The following is a 23,169-nucleotide window of genomic DNA, read 5'->3' as shown; positions in this document are numbered from 1 at the left end:
CAAAAAGGACTGAATGCCTAAAGATGCAGCAAAATATGAAGCATTTTTAGAAATGACATAAGTTGTTTTAGTTGACTTTTAGTAACTGAGACTACACTTCTGCATTTGGCTAAGAATTATTTAAACACTAGAAGACCACATATGACAAAGTACTTTTCATCTGGAAGATTCTGATCTTTTGGTTGCCTGTGGTTTTGCTTTCGGTGCTTCCTGAGTCATATTTCTCTAAATAGACCAATAAATGGAAGTGCTTTACATGGGCCAGAAGGAGCAGAAATAAAATTGCTTAGTGCTTTATTTCTGAATCCCCATCTATTCTGACTGGGTGCACAGCAACAGTGTGCTACCCTGTGACTTCTTTTACACATGTGCACCATGCTGAGGACCTGTCTCCATACAAATATGTGGAACTGCTTTGCCTTTGCCTCTAGGAGCACAGCCTTTGGTATGTTTTGATGGTTTTCCTGTGTAGTTTCAGAATCATAGAATCATAGACTGGTTTGAGTTGAAAGGGACCTTTAAGGTCATCTCATTCCAACTCCTGTGCCATGGGCAGGGACACCTCCCACTGGATCAGGATGCTGAAAGCCCCATCCAACCTGGCCTTGAACACCTCCAGGGATAGGGCAGCCACAGCTTCCCTGGCAATTGGTGCCAGTCCTCACCACCTTTACAGTAAAAAAATTCTTCCTAATATCTAATCGAAATCTCTTTCAGCTTAAATCTGTTACCCCTGGTCCTATCATTGCATTTCCTGATAAAGAACTCCTCTCCATCTTTCCTGTAGTCCCCCTTTAGGTACTGAAAGGCTGCTCTAAGGTGTCACCGAAGCCTTCTTTTCTCCAGGCTGAACAACCCCAACTCTCTCTGCCTGTCCTCATAGCAGAGGTGCTCCTGCCTCCAGAAGAAACTGTCCACATTCCTGACTTGTATACCAAAAGTTCTAGGCCTTTTAGAATCATAGAATCATAGAATAACCAGGTTGGAAGAGACCCACAGGATCATCGAGTCCAACCATTCCTATCAAACACTAAACCATTCCCCTCAGCACCTCGTCCACCTGTGCCTTAAACACCTCCAGGGAAGGTGACTCAACCATCTCCCTGGGTAACCTGTTCCAGTGCCCAATGACCCTTTCTGTGAAGAATTTTTTCCTAATGTCCAGCCTGAACCTCCCTTGGCGGAGCTTGAGGCCATTCCCTCTCGTCCTGTCCCCTGTCACCTGGGAGAAGAGGCCAGCACCCTCCTCTCTACAACCTCCTTTCAGGTAGTTGTAAAAAGCAATGAGGTCTCCCCTCAGCCTCCTCTTCTCCAGGCTAAACAATTTAATTTTTAATTTAATTCAATTATTATCATTTAAATTTCTGTTACTATAAGAACTGTTAGAGTTTTATTTATTGATTATGTTCATTAGTTATTTTATCCTTTTGTATCAGTTACTCTCATGGTACAAAAAGCCCTGTCAGAGTCAACACACTGGATCTCACCCCGGTGGTCATGTGAAAGCGATAATCAGAGAGTTTGCCAATTGGTTTTATATTACATGGTCAGGTTCTAGCCTACAAGTGAGTAAACCTGGGGACACTCCATTGACAGAAGAACTTACATCAATACTAAGGGCAAATGAAATAAGAGCCGTACGGTAAACGAAAACTGGACTGGGAGGGAAGTCCTTATTTGTCAGATACTCTTCCTTTCATTCATGATTTTCACATCATATAATCCCATTCATAATAAGGCTGCATCTTCAAATTAATTTATTTCCCACTTAATATATTAATGTTTCAATCTAACATATTCATGGCCAGACACTCGCTGTGTTCTCATGCAAAAAGCATATTTAGCCTGGATATCTCTGCACTCTGCCACTGATACCTCAGGCAGCACTCCTGACCCTCTAAGTCTTAATTTGACTACACTAAAGAAACTGTATGGTTTTAATCTTCAGTTCCCTTCTCCTACATTATTAGAAACCTCCTGTACTTGTTTGCATCTTTTCTCAGGCATCGGTGGTGAGGTCTTCTGCCAGGAGAGCACCAAGGAGGCTCCATCCTGTCTCTCAGACATTGCATCAATACTTCCTTCCCTTGATATATTTAAAAGGCTGAGGGGAGACCTCATAGCTCTCTACAACTACCTGAAAGGCGGTTGTGGAGAGGAGGGTGCTGGCCTCTTCTCCCAAGTGACAGGGGACAGGACAAGAGGGAATGACCTCAAGCTCCTCCAGAGGAGGTTCAGGCTAGACATTAGGAAAAAATATTTCACAGAAAGGGTCATTGAGCACTGGAACAGACCACCCAGGGAGGAGGTTAAGTCACCACCGCTGGAGGTGTTTAAGGCACGGGTGGACGAGGTGCTGAGGAGCATGGTTTAGTGGTTGATATGAATGGTTGGACTCGATGATCTAGTGGGTCATTTCCAACCTGGTGATTCTGTGGTTCTATGATTCTATGAAAACATCTTCCTTGATACCTTCTTTTAACTACTGTCTTAACTGACTTTGTGGGCAGGCTGTGGCAAATTGTGACATTAAATTAACTTGCTTTGGGAATTCTCTTAAAAATGTCTTGTATCTCAGCAGAAGCTGAGTTAAGGCAGACACTTTGGGCCTCAGACTGCTTAGGTGGAATATCTCTCACCTACCTCTTCACTAGCTAATGTAGCCTGCTGTATGACTAATATGGAAAGACAGGCACTTATAATTCATCAGCTCTAGTCTACTTCTGCACTTTGCTATGAAATTAGCTATGGCTTAACAGTGCATATTTCTGTCCTGCCAATAAAAGAGGACTAGACAGCCGAGACATACATGTGTATGTCTGGGCAGACAGACTCCAGCGCTTACTGTGAGAGGGGAATAGCCTTCCTCACAAATGCAGTGGGCAAAAAGCATGATATAATGCAAATGCCAGTCAACACTATATTAATATCATAGAATAGAATCATAGAATCACTAGGTTGGAAAACACCTACAGGATCATTGAGTCCAACCATTCCTATCAAACACTAAACGATGCCCCTCAGCACCTCGTCCACCTGTGCCTTAAACACCTCCAGGGAAGGTGAATCTACCCCCTCCCTGGGCAGCCTCTGCCAGTGCCCAATGACCCTTTCCATGAACAATTTTTTTCTGATGTCAAGCCTCAACCTCCCCTGGTGGAACTTGAGGTCATTTCCTCTTGTCCTGTCCCCTGTCACTTGGGAGAAGAGGCCAGCACCCTCCTCTCCACAACCTCCTTTCAGGTAGTTATAGAGAGCAATGAGGTCTCCCCTCAGCCTCCTCTTCTCCAGGCTCTCTCAGCCGTTCCTCATAAGGCCTGTTCTCCAGCCCTTTCACCAGCTTTGTTGCTCTTCTCTGGACTTGTTCCAGAGCCTCAACATCCTTCTTGTGGTGAGGGGCCCAGAACTGAACACAGGATTCGAGGAGCGGTCTCACCAGTGCTGAGTACAGAGGGAGGATAACCTCCCTGGACCTGCTGGTCACGCCGTTTCTGATCCAAGCCAAGATGCCATTGGCCTTCTTGGCCACCTGGGCCACTGCTGGCTCATGTTCAGTCGCTGTCAACCAACACCCCCAGGTCCCTCTCCTCCAGGCAGCTTTCCAGCCAGACTTCTCCTAGTCTGTACGACTAGGATATGAAATATGGTTTAAGCTTCTTGAAAATGGAGGACTAAGCAGAAATTGGTGGTCCAAACTTCTGACTCCAAATCCTTTCAGTGTGGTAAGGAACATGATCTCTACCTGTTGGTTCACCGCCGGAGACACTGTGAGAACAGGATGGAAAACAGCGGCTCGTGTGATAAATGTACGACATTTGTTATAGACTTGATCCAAAACCTTGTGTAAGCATTCTGTGTCTTTCTTTTACTGAACCTTTGACAATCAAGCACACACACAAAAAAACAGTTTATGAAGAAGTTCTTAAAGCAGGCACAAAGTATTTTCTCAGTGAAGCATTATCAAAGAAAAAAATAAAAAATTTACATATTACACTGGGCTTTGGAAAGTATGTGAAATACATTGATGTATGTTTTTCAAAGAGGAATTAAACTGAGGAGTAAAAAGTATATATTACAATAAGTTTTAAATTCTATGACTGGTGAAACTTATTTCTACTTTAATTGACATTAGAAAATTATTTTTATTAGAAATGTATTATTTTTATTACTGGAAAATAAGTGATCAATTATTTTTATTTATATGTAAGATAATTTTTCAGTGGATGTTTTGAATCTGTTGCTGGTTTTATTTACTGTGAACTTATGCATACTGTATTCAACCATTTATTTCAATAGTTGCAAGAGTTTTGAGTTAATTCACTTCAAAATTGTTATTTTTTTCACACATCTATATGTTATGTTGGCAGGTTGTTATAAAGATGGCCAATATTATGGAGAAGGAACAATAATTAAAGACAACTGCAATTCCTGGTAATGTTTCAGAGAACAGAAAACTGAATTTTATTTAGCATATGTCTTGAAACAGGAATTAAGGTAGCGAGCATCCTTAAATTCATATTAAACATGTAATCAAATCAAAATGTCTGGAAAAGTAGTGCTGTAATAAGCTATTGCATAACTAGATTACAACCAGCTTAGAATAGCAGCAAGAGGTCAATGATGTTTCTAATAGAGACATAAAAAAGAGAGAATTAAAATCTCCTCCTCATTGGCCTAATTCTGTTCCTGATCAGTTAACCTGCTTGCTCTGACCTGAGTTCAAAAGGTTTCAGCCTAGACCTGGACCTTGGCCTGAACATGAACAAAATAAATATCATTAAAGTTTAGGGGATTATTTTAGAAAACCTTCAGCTGTTTCTTTGGCATGAGTGATGAGACCTTACATTATTTCATAAGGACGTATGTATACTTATAAGTATTTATGAAGGAAAAGGTTGAACTGCCTAAGCATCCCTTTTTTCTGCCCTAGTGCAGACAGGAGAGCTCTGCTGCCAGCCCTGGCAGTCAGCAGCCTGAGCCATCTCCCTGCTTTGCCTCTCTAAAAACCAGCCTCAGGTCAGACAAGTTTGCTCCAGTGTCACCCAAGCAGGTCTGGGTCTCCCACTGCCCTGGCTTTAGCTCAGGGTCCTTGGAGCAAGGGGTCTATGGCCACATGGCTCCTTTCTGGATTTCCAGAGTGAAATTTCCTCCATATATCTTATTTACAGGACAGTGCCTGTTTTTCCCTGGTCTGGTCTCACAAAGAAAGCAAAAAAGTTGTCCAAATATGACCTTTCCCACAAGCTTCCTACGTTGCTTCAACTAGGATTCATTAGGTAGTGAAGTAGTGAGAAGTAGCATTATGTTTTCATAAATGCTATGTGGCATTTATATTATCTATGCTTTTTCCCCTTCCATTTTCCTTCTGCTCTTAAAGCGCGTATTTTTCCTTGACAATCAATTTTCTGCTCAGTGATATTCTTGCCCTTTCAGCAAATGCTTCCAAAGTCTCTGGAAGTGTTCAAAAGAAGTATGCCTTGTTCGCCAGGACTTAATTCAACGCATCAATTCTGGAGATTATGGGTGAGAACTATTATATTTTAACATTTTGTTGTAAATCACCATATTGCTTATTGCATATGTGTGCAAATTACAGGTTATGCGGTCCTCCCCACCCCTTCCTTCCTCTATTAAATTACAGCAATTTGACAGTAAATGTACATCTGTGAAAATTTCCTAAATCTCTGGCAGATTATATCATTTTTAAATGGAGAAACGTTGGAAGTCTCATGCTGGTAAGAGTTGACATTGTAAACATCTGTCTAAATTATTTGCCAAATTTAGTACAATATTTTTTTCTCACAATTCTCTCTTATTCTTCAGTGTATTCATTACTTGGGTTAGATATTTAAGTATTTTTTTCTCTTCCATTGAGAGCATTGTTCCACAGAAGAGGACTCTAGGTAGCATTGGAAGAGGAAAGAATGGGCCAAACAGGGATCAGAATTTTGTGGGACTCAGTATTTTTCGTGCTGGTAGTTATTATTCCCCTCAGGGAGTGCAGAGAGATGAGGGACACCCCAGTTCTGGAGCTCTGCCTTGGGAGCCTGTTGGCCATTTACAGACAGAGAGGAAGAGGTTACCACCCTAGGAGCTAAGGTGCTAAATTCACCCATGAAGCCTGCCCAGATTGCAAGCTTTGACTCATCACTGAAACATTTTATACTTCATAGAAGACATTCAAACCAACTGAGTTAATATAGACAATTAAGTTAGGCACCTGGAGCCCTTCCCTTCTCTCTTGTCAGTGGTAAGCAATTATGTTTGCCACAGGGTGGTTAGGATGGGGCCATCTGATAGCCGGCTCAATTTCAGCAGGTGTTTGAACTCTTCATTAACTACAGGCAGAACAAGAGCAATGAGGCTTCTGATTTATGCACTATGAATCCCATCCCCTTGTTCTTCATACACAAGCAAGGAAGAAACGGGTAAAGAGAATGCTCTTCTCTATGGCTCAGTTCTTCTCTAGTAATAATAATTTTCAGAGAGTTCAAAATATGAGTGGCTATAAGGTATTTTTTTTTCTGTTGTGCATACAGTTAATGCTACCATCTGAATCTGAGGGAATAAATTAAGAGCCACAGGGAGGCCTTTCTCTCAGCCTGGTTATTGGTGTAAAACTCAGGCAGAAAGTGTCAGCTGGGCTTTCTGTTGGGTTCAACAGTGTCTCGCTGCTGCTGCACCAGAGCCTGAAGGCACTGCAATCTACTACATGAAGCTGCTAGTTCTCTGTAGGCATCTGGTCTGAAGCATAATTTGAGCATAAGTTAAAGATAACAGTAACTGTCGTGACTAAGCGTCTTGTTTTCCAGTTCTTCTCTGAAGCCCGGCATGCTCATCTCCCGTAGGTTGACATGATGCTGACCTCAAATCATCACTTTTCAAATACTGCTGTGTTGCTCCATCCTACACTCATTTGCAGTGGAAGAGCCTGTATTAAATATTTTCTCATGCCTATTGAACACAAGGTTTTGAAATATAATTAAAAATATTTTTATCTAGATGTTATTGTCAGTGATGCTTTTACAAAGAAGCAAAGTATTAACCTGAGTGGTATCTCTAACCTGGGTTTTGTTTGTTTGTGAGTAAGATGGAAAGCTGACAACTACAGTCAGTTCTGGGGAATGACAGTGGGAGAAGGTTTCAAAAAGCGCCTGGGCACCTTGCCTCCATCTCATTCCTTGCTGAATATGAGAGAAGCTTCTGTAAGTATCATGTACAATGTTTTTTTTTTTTAATAACTTTTTCACATGGAAAAATAAATGTGGACAACTATGAGATTATGATTCAGTGATTTGACACTAAACGCTTCCATGTGGAATATGAAGATCCCAGAATAGTTCTTTTAGCCATAATCTGTGTGGTCCTGTTGATGGAAATCAAACAAGGAGAAGGAAAAGCAAATGCTGACCATCGGCAAGCTGTTCACCAATATTAACTTATCATTGTAGATCACTGTGTTTGAAATCTTTACTTATTTAGGATGGTCTCATACTATGCTCTCCACTTGTTAATAATTGCACACATAGCCATAGCCATCAGATAATAAATCTGGGCATAGTTCATTAAAGCTAACAGCTGAGACTAAATAGTAATCTTTGAAATAATCTTTGAAAGCCCATAGGATAAAGCAATGTAAAGATGCAGCAGAAGGATGAAGTTCTGGCCAAGAGGAGAAAGAGAAGATGGGAAGCTTGGGAAAAAAGAGAAGATTCCCTACTCCCAGCTTCTTAAACCTCTTGGTCATGGCCATTTTTGTGGCAGCTAAATTAAATTTCCTATAATAAATTTATGTTAAAATTAGTTCTGCAGCAAGGAAAATATATTTTCAATTATCTAGGGAGGTTAAGCAATTAAGGAAGAAATGCATAGTTATTGAATCCAGAACTAATTTTCCATTGCTTTGTATCAATTACTTGGCTTCTTTTTTACAAGACTTGAAATTATGGAAAACATAGACTGAAAAAACTAAGTACTTCACCATAGTGAAATGAGGAAAATTGCAAGAATAAATAGATAGATCCAAGGCTTTTGAATGACACTAAATATAACAGGATTACATCTTTGGCTTCTATATCGTTCAGGCAAGTGACGTAATTTCATCACCTATTTCAAGTCAATGGTTAATGCTTGTTGTATATGTTTATGGCAGAAGAATTTCTACATCACAGAAGACCTTGCAGGGACAGAGGTGTAGAGCTACCACTTAACAGGATGTGAGGTCCATGTGCTTCTGCAACAATTTTAACAACCCTAACCCCTTTCTTGATGTAGATTGGGTCTTTGTCCCAGAAAAAGTCAACTCGCTGCACCAGTGTGGTGGAGCTTTGGCCCAGATTGGCCAGCTTGCTCGAAATTACACTGTGGAGGGCTGTCAGAGCAAGAAGCTGAGAGAAATTGATTTCTGGAGCACTGCCTTGTAGGATTTGCTGGACTACTCTTCGCAGCCAAAGGAGGACCCATTTCAGTTGAAAATAGCAAGTCAAAATAAGACAATGACATAAAAGAGTTTAGTGCAATAGTCAGTAGGTATCTGCCACAAATTACCAGTGAATTTCATTGAAGGTCAACGGAGTGAGGTTGATTTGTTGTTGTAGTTGACTTTTTCCTTGAGGCATACAATGTGATCTTGATACAGCAGAAGCTAGAAGTGGTTATCATATACCTGGCTCAAAGGATGGCATCTACATTCCTAGATACTTAGCTAAGGGAGACAAATCCCACCCAGGGAAACAAGAAATAGAAGATTACAAGAAATTATGATATTTCCTCTTTTCCATTCACTTTGGGGTAGCTGGTCACTCAGTGGTCCTGCATTATGTCCAGGCTATTGAATCATTGTTATTAAGCTCCCTCTAGTTTCTTTGACTCCTATATTGCTTATAGCCTTTGTTCCACTGATACATTTCTCAGGTGTATTTCCTCTATCTGCTGTCTTTTACAAAATCTGTGTTCCACAACCCCACTACCTGTGGCAGTGCCAGAAGTTTTATTCTTCAATGTAGTTTTGTTCAGAAATCCAGCTTTGAACAATCATGCATTTAGCCTTCAGGAAGTCCTACATGATGCTAGAAGCACAAGCCTTGCACAGGATTCTGAGAAATCTTTCTTTCTACTTATAAAAGCTAAAAATATAAAATAATGATCTCTGTATGCCTTTCTCAGCTTCTGAAGAATTCTATGGGCTTGCAGAAAATTGCTCTGATTTGTACATGAGTCCATCTCCTACCTAAAGCTTTTCTTCAGAATTATTAGAACTTTCTTGTTCTTACTCCAGTATTTTCTGTCTTGACTAGTATAGATGTGAAAATGTTATTCTCTGAAGCTTCCTATGAAGCTCCACATCTCCCTGATTCTGTTCCCTTCTGTAGTATTCTAGAAGAATATAATCTCTTTATGTCCTTGTTCTGCCCTGGGAAATTTTCTGCCTGCCACATTAACCAGCTTCAGTCATAGCCAGTTCCATATCTGGGGTCACTGCACAATCCAACACTTTCATGTCGTGAACTGGGCTCACCAGGAGTACATTGACAGATTCTGACAGCTGGCAAAACAACAGGAGCTATGGAGTTAACTTCCAAGCACTTTTTAAGATAAGTATCTGAACAGATTTTCAGAGATGCTTGCCCCTGCTTTGCCTTCCATAAAGAATTTCCTGTCACTGATATTTTCGGAAGTGTATTAACACATTTGCAAAGTCCTAAGTGATAAAAGAACATGTGAGTTTTCATGACAGTGTTTCCACAGCTCAGAAGAGAGTAAAGATATATGAATGATGAAATTCAGAAATAATGACTTTTTAATATTTTTCAGAGACTTTCTCCAAACCTTAATGACTTGACCTTTAAGCAACTTGGTTGAGTACTGACTCACCTGCAGGCCAAGGTACTAGTTCCTTACTGTGGACAAATTGGCACTGCTTAAATATTCATACATTCTCTAGGATTATTACTGCCTTTGCTATTTTGCAAGAGAGAAAACTGCAAGTCATTTGCCCAAAGTCATATATTTAGTTATCAAAAATTCTGAATTAGTGTTCAGGAGTTTCTGGCTGTATCTTGTGCTGACCTGATCAAAACCTTCTACCTTTGCTAGCACAGAAAGAAAAAAGTATAGATACCTATTCATTAAGTACAGCATTTATTATTATTTTTTTTTTACTTTAAACAAAACCCATTTCTTCAGCATGCTACTTGTCTACTATTTAGGTAATAAATAACAGTTTCTGGAACCTAAAAGCCTGCTGTTCTTGTTATTTTCTGCTGCCTTTTGGGGATCCTTGAGAAAAGCATTTTTGTGCAGAAGGGGCTCCTTTCTCAGTTGCATAGAAAAAAAAGATTGAAGAATGTAAAGCCCTTCTGTATTAATCAGCTATGGCAGAAACTCATCAGTGTTCAAAAGTTTGTTTGTGAAGTAGAGGCTTTTTAGTTGTCTCTTTGACTGGAATAGCCAACTACAAATGTATCTTCATAACATTACCTGGATAAGAGGATGTTTATTTCTGGAAGTGTAGTTCAACGTGATGGCACATTAGAGTACCTAATAGACAATGATATGGAACATGAGGACTAACTCTGAACTGAGGATGGCTCTGCTGCAAAGCATGACTACACCTGAACAATGAGTCATAGTAAAAAAGCTCAGTACTTGCAGATGTCCATCTTGCAAACTGTAGGTCATACGTCCATATTTTGTCTTCACAAAGCAAGTGAAATTTTTTCCTACATTAAAAAAGGTATTGCTTTCCCTCAGATAAACTATTCTACATTTGCAAGTTCAGTATTCTTCAGGTTTTTTTTCTCTGATGGACTATCTAGCTTTTCTAAAGAAGCCAAGGCTGAAGTATGAGTATTTTTTTGTACCCTTTTACCTTCCTTTGTCCAGACTGCTAGCTTCACTGCAGAGAATACACATGAAGGTTTAAAAATAGTTTACCAGTCATTTTCCTGATTGTATAGTGCTGTCTGATGCTGGTCCTTGGAGCACATGTCGAGAAACAATTGTCTAGACTTAATATTTGTCATGGAACAGCGGTGCTTCTCAGTATCTGAGGAGCATTTTCTCAGATGAAAAGCTAGTGTTTCTGGCTACAGGTCAGTCCTGCATTTCTAAATGACAAGGCTGAGGGTTAATGAGGGATTAGCTCTGGGGTTTACAATATGAGGCTATTAAATACATCGGCAGTAGTTAGGAATACAGAAAGTAACACATTGTCTCAGGCCAAAGATCTATTTAGAGTTTTGCTTTCCTCAGCTGCCTCATTTGTGGCATTGTAAGCAGTCATTGCCCACATAATCATGCTAAACAACCTCTGCTAATTTTTGTTTGTTTACTGGTTGATAGTGAACAGTCTTACCACTAAAAAAAACCCTGTTTGTCTAGGATTTCACCTGTACCCTTCACATTTAAAGTAAATCACATGCTTATTCTTGCTCATTACTAATGAACACAATGATAATTTAGCAAGATATTCTTTAAATTAATTGTTGATTTCTGTGTGTCCTTTGGGGTTGCAAGTCTCATGTATCTAACAAGCTTTTGCCAAAGCAGTCTTTTGAAAGTTATTAATCAAGATATTGAGATTAATATTTTAGCAAGGTTTAAAAGATTACTGACTTGCTACAGATGGAGGTAAAAGTTTCAAATTCACTTAAGTGACTTAACAGTTTGCAGTATACATCGATGATATTTAGGACCTGCAGTCTGCTTCTAACACAGTGAACCTAGAAACACTTGAAGGTTACTGGGTCTGGGTGTATGATCAGTGTGTGTCAATCTGTATGTTGGAGCTACACCCCAATCTAATGTCAGATACAGAGCTGAAGTACAAGCTTCTTTTTTGATTACCCACTTCTCAGCTGTGGGTTTTCTGTGGGAAACCGAAGTGTACAAGCTGGATGGAGCCGCTACTGTTTTCCAGCATTCACAACTAAGTGATGTGGATACAGCCAAAGTAGGAAAGTTCAGTTCCACAAAGAGTCCTGAAACAGCTTGAAAGAACTGACCTCACATTTAAATCACCTTAGGAAAAATTGTCTTACATGTAACAAGCAATTTAGCAAAATGGTGCAGCAAGGGCAGCCAGAATTAGAAAACTAAGGAAATTAAAGTAAAATTAAGGAATTTGAACAGCACAGAAGCCTTTGTTCTTCAAGATATGACCCTGCTTATGAGAAAGATGCAATACAGAGTAGATTATTAGCAGTTGTATCAGATGGTTCCTGCATATGTGGATATTTGTGCGAAGTTTGGAAGACATAAGTTAAAGATGAGAGATGAAGATGCCAAGAATGGCTCCCTAAATGATTTTAGTGAGCAGAGCAAAAATTTATATCAACTCAACATCAGATTGTAGAGCAGAAATAAAATCACTGATTTCCATTCTGGAATGAGAATAAGAGCTAGAGATTGAAAAATCTGTGTAAAAGACAAGTCAATGATACATTATACTTACGCCTCCCCCATGGTAACTGAAATTTCCTACCAACAGCCCATGTCTCAATGAGAACAGGGCAATGGGTACCTAACTTCACTGCGAAATGTAGTAAAAGGCTTTTCTTTCCAAAAGTGCCAGCTCAGTAATAATTAACATGTTTGAGATGAAAATCAGAGAGAAACCGGACAGATTATTCAGCCTGGCATTAGTGGAGTGCCAGAATCCACTGATTTCAGGGGATCCAAAGCAGCTAGACGGAGGGTAACCCCCTCAGAGATGCTTGGAAGCCACAGGTACCAACGCTTTAGGTTTCTTCAATTTAAAAATAAAGAATTTTAAAAACAAAATTAGGGTAAAATTTAAGAGAAAATTCTGACTTGAAACATATAGCGATCTCCTACCTTTTGTTTCAGGGAAATTCACTCCCAGAAGAAAAATTTCCTGAATTTTTTTCAGCCACTTATAAATGGCCTGATTGGATTCATGACCCTTTAGATCAACGGAACTGTGGAGCATCGTGGGCTTTTTCAACTGCAAGTAATATATTTTTTTTTCTCCTTTTACAAATGTTAGATGTTTGATCAACATTTGTATTGATCATTAATGAAGTAATTTCAGCTTGCTGTTCATTTTCTATCAGTAAATAGAAACATTTAAAATTGCTACATGTTTCCCTTTGAGTTGTCCCAAAGTCTTAGAAAATCAATCTAAGCTGTAGAACTTCGTTTGCTTCCCACAAATTTGTGTAATATGGGGAGATTTTTTTGCAACAGAAAGTAGAAAATTAATTGAATAATGCATTTTATTGTAACTGGCAGAGTAACTTTTAAAAAATCTTCATCCCTTACTTGCACAAATATATGCTCGACTTGAAAGATTAACAGGTAGATTTTATTTTTTTTTGTATGGATTTATATATTTGTGCGTTTGTTATTAAACAACTCTTGCTACTCAGGTATATTGAGTACAATCTTTTCAATGATTTTATTAAAAGAGAACTCTATATCTGCTCAGATATTTTTGGAAGAAAATATTTCAAATTCTGTAAGTAAAGACATGTCAGTAATGTAATTCAACCTCATGTGCTGCAATCCCTGGCTTCATGATAAATGGACACAAGTGTTTGTGCCACTTTCTCCAAAGAAGCTACAGTGATCAGTTATGTTCATTTTTCTTATGCTGCAATAGATCTCAGCACACATTGGGATATACTAATATAAAGAAAAAACTGCAACTGTTTATTTAAATCACAGTGGGAAGAGGAGGAAATGTGAGAGTTAATTGATAAGTTTTGCTGCAGCTGGTTTGTATGTTTAATTATCTTGTCATATAAATCTGTCTTCATATAAATCATTGGGCACTGGCAGAGGCTGCCTAGGGAGGGGGTTGAGTCACTTTCCCCAGAGGGGTTTAAGGGACGGGTGGACGAGGTGCTGAGGGACATGGGTTAGTGATTGATGGGAATAGTTGGACTTGATGATCCAGTGGGTCCTTTCCAACCTGGTGATTCTATGATTCTGTGAAAGCAACATTTAGGCCAGTTAATCTCAGCTCCCTGGTAAATCCATACTGAACACATTCTGTCACCAATGTGTCCTGTCTAGTGCAGTTATAAAAGAGAAAAGCAAGAGAGGTTCTAACAGCTCTCCTGAAAGACAACTGCAGAGATGAACAGAGCTCACCGAGGGAAAGACTTTCCAGATGTTCAGTCTAAATTTTCACTTTCATAACTGAATTTCTTGATTTTAATTCACCTAATTATTTTCAATGCTAATTATAATATACCTTTGCATGTTGTTTACATGGATCTAACATTTTCAAACTGAATTTTCAGTCCTTCTTTGTAAGATTAGTTGTTGCTCACTGAACAGACAAGCACTACTGTATCATTTCTCATCATGAGTATTTTCTATAATTATTCCAAAATTCTTTAGTACAAAGCTCTTATACCTATGAAAATAAATTAATCATCGTGTTACACCTCACAGAAGCACAAAACACAATTGTTACCAGCTGCCATCAGCATATTCATTCTTCTGAAGTCTTGTCCAAAGTTCACTGAAGTTAAGGTTGATTTTGATGGAGCTTTAGATTTCAAGGGATATTTTTATATTATTTTCAGGTTCAAAATGAAGTTCTAACAATAATAAAAATAATTTAAGCACTGGTAGTGATTGGGATTAGGGCTTAATAATTGTATTTTCACTTGTTAAAGAAAGGAGAAGTGGTTTAATTTCACTTACAAGTTAGTTAAGCTAGTCTGCCTTTAAATCAGGGCATAAATATATTAGTACTCAGAATTATGACATCTGATTGAGTTCAGAAATCTAAAGTGTCTATCTCAGAGCAAGAATTTTGTGTGATAAGGGAAAGAGTTCCAATGAATACTACACTTACACATTAATATGAGCATTTTAAAACATTCTTTCCAGTAGCACCAATGCACACTTTCAGCCTTGAATTTTCTTCTTCATAGAACTGTTAATTTTTGGTTTTATTTTTTTCTCAAATAAAGGAAGGAAGGGTAGCAAATAAAGAAAAGAGATTTGGAGACTCAGCTGCAGAGAGGTGGGGAAGTACTTGCATCTTCTGCTGAAGTTACCAAGAGATATATACTTACAAACGTGAGAGAGATTATCAAACTAAACTAAAGACTCACCTGTTGTTTAGATATGTAGAACTTTGTGATAGCTAGTAAGTCTATCGATTTATGATATTAGATCAAAGTTGCTCATGATGCTTTGCAGTTTCACAATACTTTCTCTTGAAAGTTTGTACAGATTATATATATATATATTTCAAGATGTCTTAAGAGGCAGAAAATACTAAGAAAATCCCTCTTTCACAATAACCAGTGTAAAATTGTAAGTAAGTTTTTGGTTTTGATTACAGAGTATTTATTTCAAAACAGGTGTTGCAGCAGATAGAATAACAATTCATTCTGAGGGCCAGATCACTGAGAACCTTTCTGCTCAGAATTTGATCTCTTGCGATACCAGGAATCAACATGGATGCAATGGTGGAAGTATTGATGGTGCTTGGAGATACCTGAAAACACACGGGTAAATATTTTATCTATCTATTTAGATTATTTTAACTTAAACAAGTTTCTTAGGTTACAATGTTGCTTGTGTTACAATGATGATTTCTGACCTTTCAAAAAAAGAAGCATTTGGCTCTGCCCCGGGTCACATTAACTGTATTACTTCATCAAGACTATCCATCGCTCTCATTTACACCTTCTTTAAATCACCTTCATGAAAATTGGGAGCTATGAAATAAGTGAAGACTATTTTGAATGAGGGCTCTCAGTGAGAAAACTCTGCAACCACCTAGCTCCCATTTAAGAATCGGTGCGACTAGATATTATTAGCCATAATAGAGCCAAGGGAAATGGTAGCCTCACTAACAGCAAGACAAACAAGAAAGGATTTATATTTTTTATATTAAAAACTATACCAAAACTTCAATGGCTCTTGTTTAACATGAAAAGCCTGTATCCCAACCTTGAGTAAGCAGCTAGTTGCATGAGACAGCATTTGAATATTTAAAAGGATCAAACATTTTATTTCTGTAAAGCAAACTGTAATCATCCCATCCGAAGCTGGTGAAGCTGGTGAAGGGGCTGGAGAACAGGCCTTATGAGGAACGGCTGAGAGAGCTGGGGGTGTTTAGCCTGGAGAAGAGGAGGCTGAGGGGAGACCTCATTGCTCTCTATAACTACCTGAAAGGAGGTTGTGGAGAGGAGGGGGCTGGCCTCTTCTCCCAAGTGACAGGGGACAGGACAAGAGGGAACGGCCTCAAGCTCCGCCAGGGGAGATTTAGGCTGGTCATTAGGAAAAAAAATTTTCCCAGAAAGGGTCATTGGGCACTGGCAGAGGCTGCCCAGGGAGGTGGTTGATTCACCATCCCTGGAGGTGTTTAAGGCACAGGTGGACGAGGTGCTAAGGGGCATCGTTTAGTGTTTGATAGGAACGGTTGGACTCGATGATCCGGTGGGTCTCTTCCAACCTGGTTATTCTATGATTCTATGAAGCTTGTGCCAGAATGCAGCACTATAGAAGGGACTATACCCAGATTCTTTTTCCTTCAGGTCAAAATAAGCAAAGTTAACAGCTCTCAAACTCCACGTGAACAGCAAGAGCTTTTTAAAATTGCATGCAATAATTTATAGTATCACAGAATGATTTAGGTTAGAATAAATTTTTGAAGGTCACCTGGTCCGGTGTTCTGCTCACAGCATGACCAACTCTGAAATTGGATTAGGCTGTTCAGGCCATATCCCTCATCATATTTCAAGTCTCTCCAAGGATGGAGGCTCCATAAACTTTCTTGCAGAATGTCACTTTGTTTGACCACTCTTGTGATCAAATATTTTTTTGTTATATCTAATCGGAATTTTTTCTTGGTACGACTTGTGATTGGTACCTTTCATTTTTCTCCAAAACCAGTCTGTCTCCTTTATGACTTCTTCATAGTTGAAGACTAATTAGATCCCCTTCTAGACTTCTCTTCACTGGACTGAACAAATCCAATTGCCTTAGACTCTCCTTGCACATCATACGCTTCACCCCCCTAACCGTCTTCCACTGGACTTGCTCTGTTACTGGGGATCCCATAACTGAACACAATACTGCATTTGTAACCTCACTTTCAGGGGAATAATCACTTTTCACACTGTATTGGCTATGTCTTTGCTAACATAACCCAGTAGTGATTGTTCACTGTATAATTGTAGTGTGCTGTATAATTAGATTCTGCTATTTCTCACATTTTCAGAATTCTTTTTCGTATTTCCTGTTCCATACCAAAATCTGTTTCTTATCTCACTTTCACACACTCTCATCCCTTACTCTGTCTTTGATATATCTGATACTGAGAGACAGAGAGATCTTGGGTGTGCCATCTGTCAAGTTTTAGTTTTAGTTAAAAACAAACAAACTGTGAGAAGAGCAAAACAAAGTCAGACGTGATGCATCAGACAGCATAGTTGACGTGGAAGCCTGGGGACCCAGGTGAAGACTAAAGCACTGTCATTCAAAGGAACACAGTACACAAAGCGATCATTCTGCTTTCTTCAAGCGTACAGAACAATTTCTGACCTGAAAAAGGGATTTGGGTTGTTAGGCGGAGAGTTTTCATCAAGTGTTCCTCTGTCTTTCTCTCCTGTGGTTTAAACACTAAACAAGTTTTGATCTAGGTTTTGAGTGAAAGACCCTTTAAGCGAATGATTACAGTAGACAGTATATGGTTTCCACCTAGCAAAGGCCCCTCAGAACCTCATGGGAATAAAGGCAAAGGCATAATTGACAAAGAAATAAGTTATAGCTTAACATTTTAAGCAAGATTTTCTGTAACTAGAACGAGGTCCTTTTAATCAGTAGCTCATGCTCCTGAGAGAATAAATACCACTCTTTCTCACTGGAATTTTTGCTTGCCTACCATGTTAAGGACAAGAATTGCCAGTGCAGATAAGATAAGAGTTTCATTTTAATTAATATTATCTCCACAAAAGTTGAAGCAAGCTATTTTAAGAGGATAAGTCCACAGGAATGTGGCAATAAGACAACATCCTGGTCTCCTGTTACCAGTAACTGTTCTCCCTGTGTGGGTAAACCCACTACGAGCCCATATTAATAAGATTCTTCCTATGCCAGAAAGCTATATATTTTCACTTGAAGCAGTGGGGTTAGTAATGCAGCCAGTTCTGCAGAGGCAGTTTAATATACAAGAGTTACCTTACTTCTATAGAGAAAGAAAAGCAGGCTGGAGTTTTGAGGCACCTTGTTATGGACCATCGAGGACTTTGTGCTGGTGTAAACACAGTAGTGAGAAGATTTCTGGAGAAGAGGAGGCCGAGGGGAGACCTCATTGCTCTCTACAACTACCTGAAAGGAGGTTGTGGAAAGGAGGGTGCTGGCCTCTTCTCCCAAGCGACGGGGGACAGGACAAGAGGGAATGGCCTCAAGCTTCACCAGGGGAGGTTTAGGCTGAACATTAGGAAAAAATTTCACAGAAAGTGTTATTGGGCACTGGCAGAGGCTGCCCAGGGAGGTCGGTTGAGTCACCTTCCCTGGAGGTGTTTAAGGCATAGGTGGATGAGGTGCTGAGGGACATGGTTTAGTGTTTGATAGAAACGGTTGGACTCGATGATCCGGTGGGTCTCTTCCAACCTGGTGATTCTATGATTCTATGATTTTTCCCTGACTGACCTACAGAGTACCAACCTGAAAGTGGTGTGCAGAGCAGAGATGTCTGATGGAAGCCTGAAAACACACAGTCAAGGCACCTCAGCTCACCAGAGTACACCAGTGAACTGTCTTTTCACTTCCAAAGTCCTAAGTACTTGCATTAATGCTCAGCCACCTCATGGTATTCACCTGCTCATTGCAACGCTGTTGTGAGAACCATCCCAGATTTTGGGGGATTATCAATACTGTTTTCTTAATCATTCATCCAGCTTTCTTGTCCCCATGGAGGCAGCTCCAACATGTAGCAAACATCACTGAGCTCTTACAGACCTTTGCCTGCCACCTATCTCCGATCACTGATTCTCCATCAAAGTAGTACACACAAAAATACCTCTACTTACCAATTTTTATAAACAAAATTTCTAAATCCTGAATTATTTTCCTCAAGGTCAAGTGATATTTCAAATCCTATTCCAACAGTTCTGGACGCAAATGAACACCTTAAGAAAAATATCCATGAATACGGTGAGGACAAACACTGGAAGAACCCAAGAAAAGCTATGCTGGGTCTGAGCAAGGATTCAGCTAGCCAAATATGTTGCCCTGACAGTGGCCAAGAGCAAATAGTATTAAAAAAAAACCCACAAACCAGAAAGAAAAAGAAAAAGCAAGAAGAAAAAAATCAACATTTTCAATTCACTGGACTGATAATTGAATCATTTTTGTAGCTGAAACCCCATAATCCACAACCTTCATAATCCACAACCTTTTAACTTTGCCAATGAAAAACATTGAAATTTATGGCATAAAAGACTGAAGTGTCTTTTGAATGAGCCGTGTTAAATAGTGCTTATTTCCTCACACTTTTGGGTGACTTTTATTTTATGAGCCAGTATATTGCAATCGTTTTTTTATTATCTCCATACCTTGCAGTAGGGAGAAAGCAAATTGATTTTCTGTGTGGGCTTGTAAATTTTCACAGCAGGTGTTCAATGCTGTTTTAAAGCTTCTGGTTTTCTGATTTCAGAATTGTACTTATCTGAGGGTTTTGATTTTCAGGAAAATTGAGTGCTGGCCTAAACTATCCCCAGTGAAGTCAATGGAAGACTTCATAAAGCTCAATGAAGTTAAGCCAGTGCTGAGACTTCACTTTTCAGAATCACTAAGTACCCAATTAACAGTGAAATCTGCTATAAATGGAGTGTTTAACTCTCACTCTCTCTCTGTCTTCCTCCATTAATTAAAAAATGAATCTGTATTCTCTTTCTAGTTATTAATAATTTTAGGCATTTCAGTTACAAGTCATAATTTAAGAGGAAACAATGTGATTTGAAAAACATCTGTTTTATCTGCTAAGGGAAATTAAAAGCTTATAGTCCTTCAGAATGAAGAAGAAACAATTAATTTTCAGGCACTAAAAAGTTACACACTTGAATGCAAATACTGCTTCTAATTAGGGCTTGATCTGATTTGTACCTCGGGTTCTTAGCAGTTGCATGATAGTTGTATGATAAGCGTATTAGTGTTATTAGTTCCAGTCAACTTGCTAATAACAATGTTTTAGATTATGTTCTCTTCTCAATGTTCAAACATATAGATACAACAAAGCCACAAAAATTTTCATTAGATCGAATGTATAAACATGACTTCAGATTAATTTTGCCAGAAATGTACAAACACACCACAGAATTTTGCTGCTTCTCTCTGGTTGCTGCTTGCTCCTAGTAGTATTTTTGTCTCTGTGTACGTATAAGTGCGCATCAACACATTCAGATTTATTCACATTTATTTCTGTTTTTTCTTCAACAAGCCTTCTGGCAAGGTCTTCTACTTGAAGTGTTTTTGATGTTTATTTTTTTGCTGGTGCTTCAGCATGAACAAACTCATGTTTCAGCAAAGAACTGCTAAATTATGTTAATCATGACTGCAGAAACTATGATTAGTGAAAAGAATTGGAAGTGACTATTAGTTCAGAATGAGTCATCATGTCGGGATTACCACACAGCTCCAGTGTGTCGATGCGTCATCTGGTGCTTCATTTCCGTTGCCATAGAAGTAAGACCCATCCATGCAGAATCTGCGACCACTCCAGCAAGACAATCCGACTGAGAGGGAGAGAAAAAGAATCTATGCCCCAGAAATTAATTTCTCCTCCATTTTCTGTCTCTGACATATTTCTAAGTACACTTCAGGAACAGGTGTCATACCATTCCTTATGCTGGGATGCAATCACCTACTCCTGCCCTGCTTATGCAAGATTGTGCTCCGAGGACTGTATTTGCTCACTTTACCTACCTTGCAGGCCTGATTGCACTCAGCAGCAATCCTTTACTTTTTCAGAAATCTGTGATCAGTGGTGACTAGAATCATTATGTATAAACAGACAGATACATTTTATAAACAGTATAAATGTATATATACACAAACCAAAGGTTTTCTTCTACTCAACAATAGAAATAAGGCATAATACATTTAAAAAACTAGTATTAACAAACTCTTTATATGTGGCCTAAATACTTACTGTTCCCTGTTGGAAATTTGGGAATCCAGAATACCTTCAGACATTCAGAAAGGTTTAAAAGGTGTTGCCAGTGAACAGATCGAGGACCTAAGCAATAGCAGCCTAATAACCTTAGATGGCCAACCCCTTTTCAAGTAGGTAGAAAGATTGTTTTTTGCAGTTCACGGGTGTTTTGGTCTAGTTGGGGCAGAAAGAGTTTGGTAAGCAAAAAGATGTTCTCCTCAAGGTCAATTTTTCTACCACCAAAAGCTAAAGGGAAAATACCTTGTCTTATTCAAAGTAGCTGAAGCATATATGGGCTCATCTTGTAAAAATCTTGACAACTCAGTATATAGAGGCAAACAGAATTATCCTCCATATTGCGTAGAAATAAGATATATCTGTTCTTCAGATTCAGAAAGTTTCGTATAATTGGTGAGCAACTTAAATACATATCCTTTTTATAGGACTGCTTATTTTAAAATATTCTACTTCACTGAAATATTTAATTATGCTCTTTAAAAGAAGCCTTCTGATAGATCTCCATGGCCTTATCAGTGTGTATATTGTTTTGGAAACATGTAGCAGTATAATGTAGAAAACTAGGAGGTCCTAATATTTCATAAAAAGGATAAAATAATAAGTGGAAGGTTGGTTGTGCTTTTATTAGGGTATTTCAGATTGTTCCTAAGTGCATTTTAAATATATACTTTGTTTCCTTTGCTTTATTGAAGTAAAAATGTTGTTCAGTTAATCAGTCAAAACCACTGAACAATTCAGGATAAACTACTTGCAAGAAACAAAGTTATTGTATGAAGCAGAAGTTCATTTGATGTATTGCCAAGGTAAAGATTAAAAATCCCTCCTTACCTTTCCTTGAAACCGCCTCTTGTTTTCATTGCCCCTCTACCATCTCCTGGATGTGATGAGGGCTCTTAAACTGTGCTTCAAATCTCATTTGATTCAGCATTTTGGAGATTTTCAAATCCCAATTATTCCAGTCTTTGAAGCCTGCAGCTAGGAATGTGTGGGACAGATGAATTTTTCTTTTGTTATTCCCAGAGTTCTGTTCAGTTCTTTTTCAAGGAGGTACACTCCCTCCCAAATCTGTTAGTATCAATTAAGCTATTGGTATCCATCAGTAAGGGTTATACCTCTCTTGGGAAGGAGTATCACATTTACTCATGTGCCAAAAGGACACGAATTTTTTGCACAAAAACCCTTAAAAACGAATATAGTACTTTTTACCTCATCAAATGTTCACAAAAATGTGAGCAAATTTTCCCTTTCTATTGTCAGAAATATGGAAGGTCAGACACTGTTTAGCTAAAAGAAATAAAAAGACCTGTAGCTTTTCACCAAAATTCCTGTAGAAAATTTAGATAAAAATAGAAAATGGTTCATTTCCCTTAATTTTTTTCTGCTGCAAATACACTCATTCACAAGCCATTTTTGCTAAATGAATCCTGTTGACAGCACTGGTAATTTATTGATCTTATTCAGTGTGAACTTCCATGAATCATTAATGATATGAATGTACAAGGTGACAAGTGCTGAACCACAGATTTTGACCCTACCTCTCTTTAGAGAATGGTGGAGAGAGGGCTACCACAAATGAAACTTAATTATAAACATCATGCATATAAACTGAAGCAAGCACCTTCCAGCTGAAGATATGAGACATTAACACTTTTGAAGAATGAGAGACTCTGTAAATTTATGTGAGGTGTGACAGTTGTAAAACAGTTAAAAGCTTGAAATAAAACTGCAAAGACTTTTAAACAAGCTTATCAATTTTATTTTATTTTTTTTTAATATCTGAACAGGATTGTATCCTATGCTTGTTATCCATCATTTTGGAATGATCACCTGCAGCCATCAGGGGAAAATCACTGTTATGTGTCAAGTGAATATGGAAAAAACTATACAAATGGGCCATGTCCCAATGCTTTAGAAGATTCCAATCGGTTATATCGGTGTGCCTCTCACTACAGGGTCTCCTCAAAAGTAAGTTTATGCTGTTTACCCATCGTCTCACCCAT

The 23,169-nt window shown here is 38.7% G+C and overlaps 1 protein-coding gene across 1 annotated transcript in view; it reads left to right on the top strand.

Annotated features, from left to right (window-relative positions):
- The window catches only part of TINAG (tubulointerstitial nephritis antigen), a 48,071-nt gene that overhangs the window by 2,382 nt on the left and 22,520 nt on the right, over positions 1–23,169 (top strand). Inside the window, exons 2-7 of the mRNA XM_069851520.1 lie at positions 4,368–4,431; positions 5,434–5,523; positions 7,091–7,205; positions 12,850–12,973; positions 15,348–15,498; positions 22,954–23,134. Of these exons, the coding sequence (XP_069707621.1) occupies positions 4,368–4,431; positions 5,434–5,523; positions 7,091–7,205; positions 12,850–12,973; positions 15,348–15,498; positions 22,954–23,134 (725 nt within the window). The remainder of the gene's footprint in view (positions 1–4,367; positions 4,432–5,433; positions 5,524–7,090; positions 7,206–12,849; positions 12,974–15,347; positions 15,499–22,953; positions 23,135–23,169) is intronic.

Source organism: Phaenicophaeus curvirostris, chromosome 2 (genome assembly GCF_032191515.1).
Source record: "Phaenicophaeus curvirostris isolate KB17595 chromosome 2, BPBGC_Pcur_1.0, whole genome shotgun sequence".
Taxonomy (NCBI): Eukaryota; Metazoa; Chordata; class Aves; order Cuculiformes; family Cuculidae; genus Phaenicophaeus; species Phaenicophaeus curvirostris.
The sequence above is the reverse complement of the archived record's forward strand: the minus strand, read 5'-3'. Positions and strand labels throughout refer to the sequence as shown.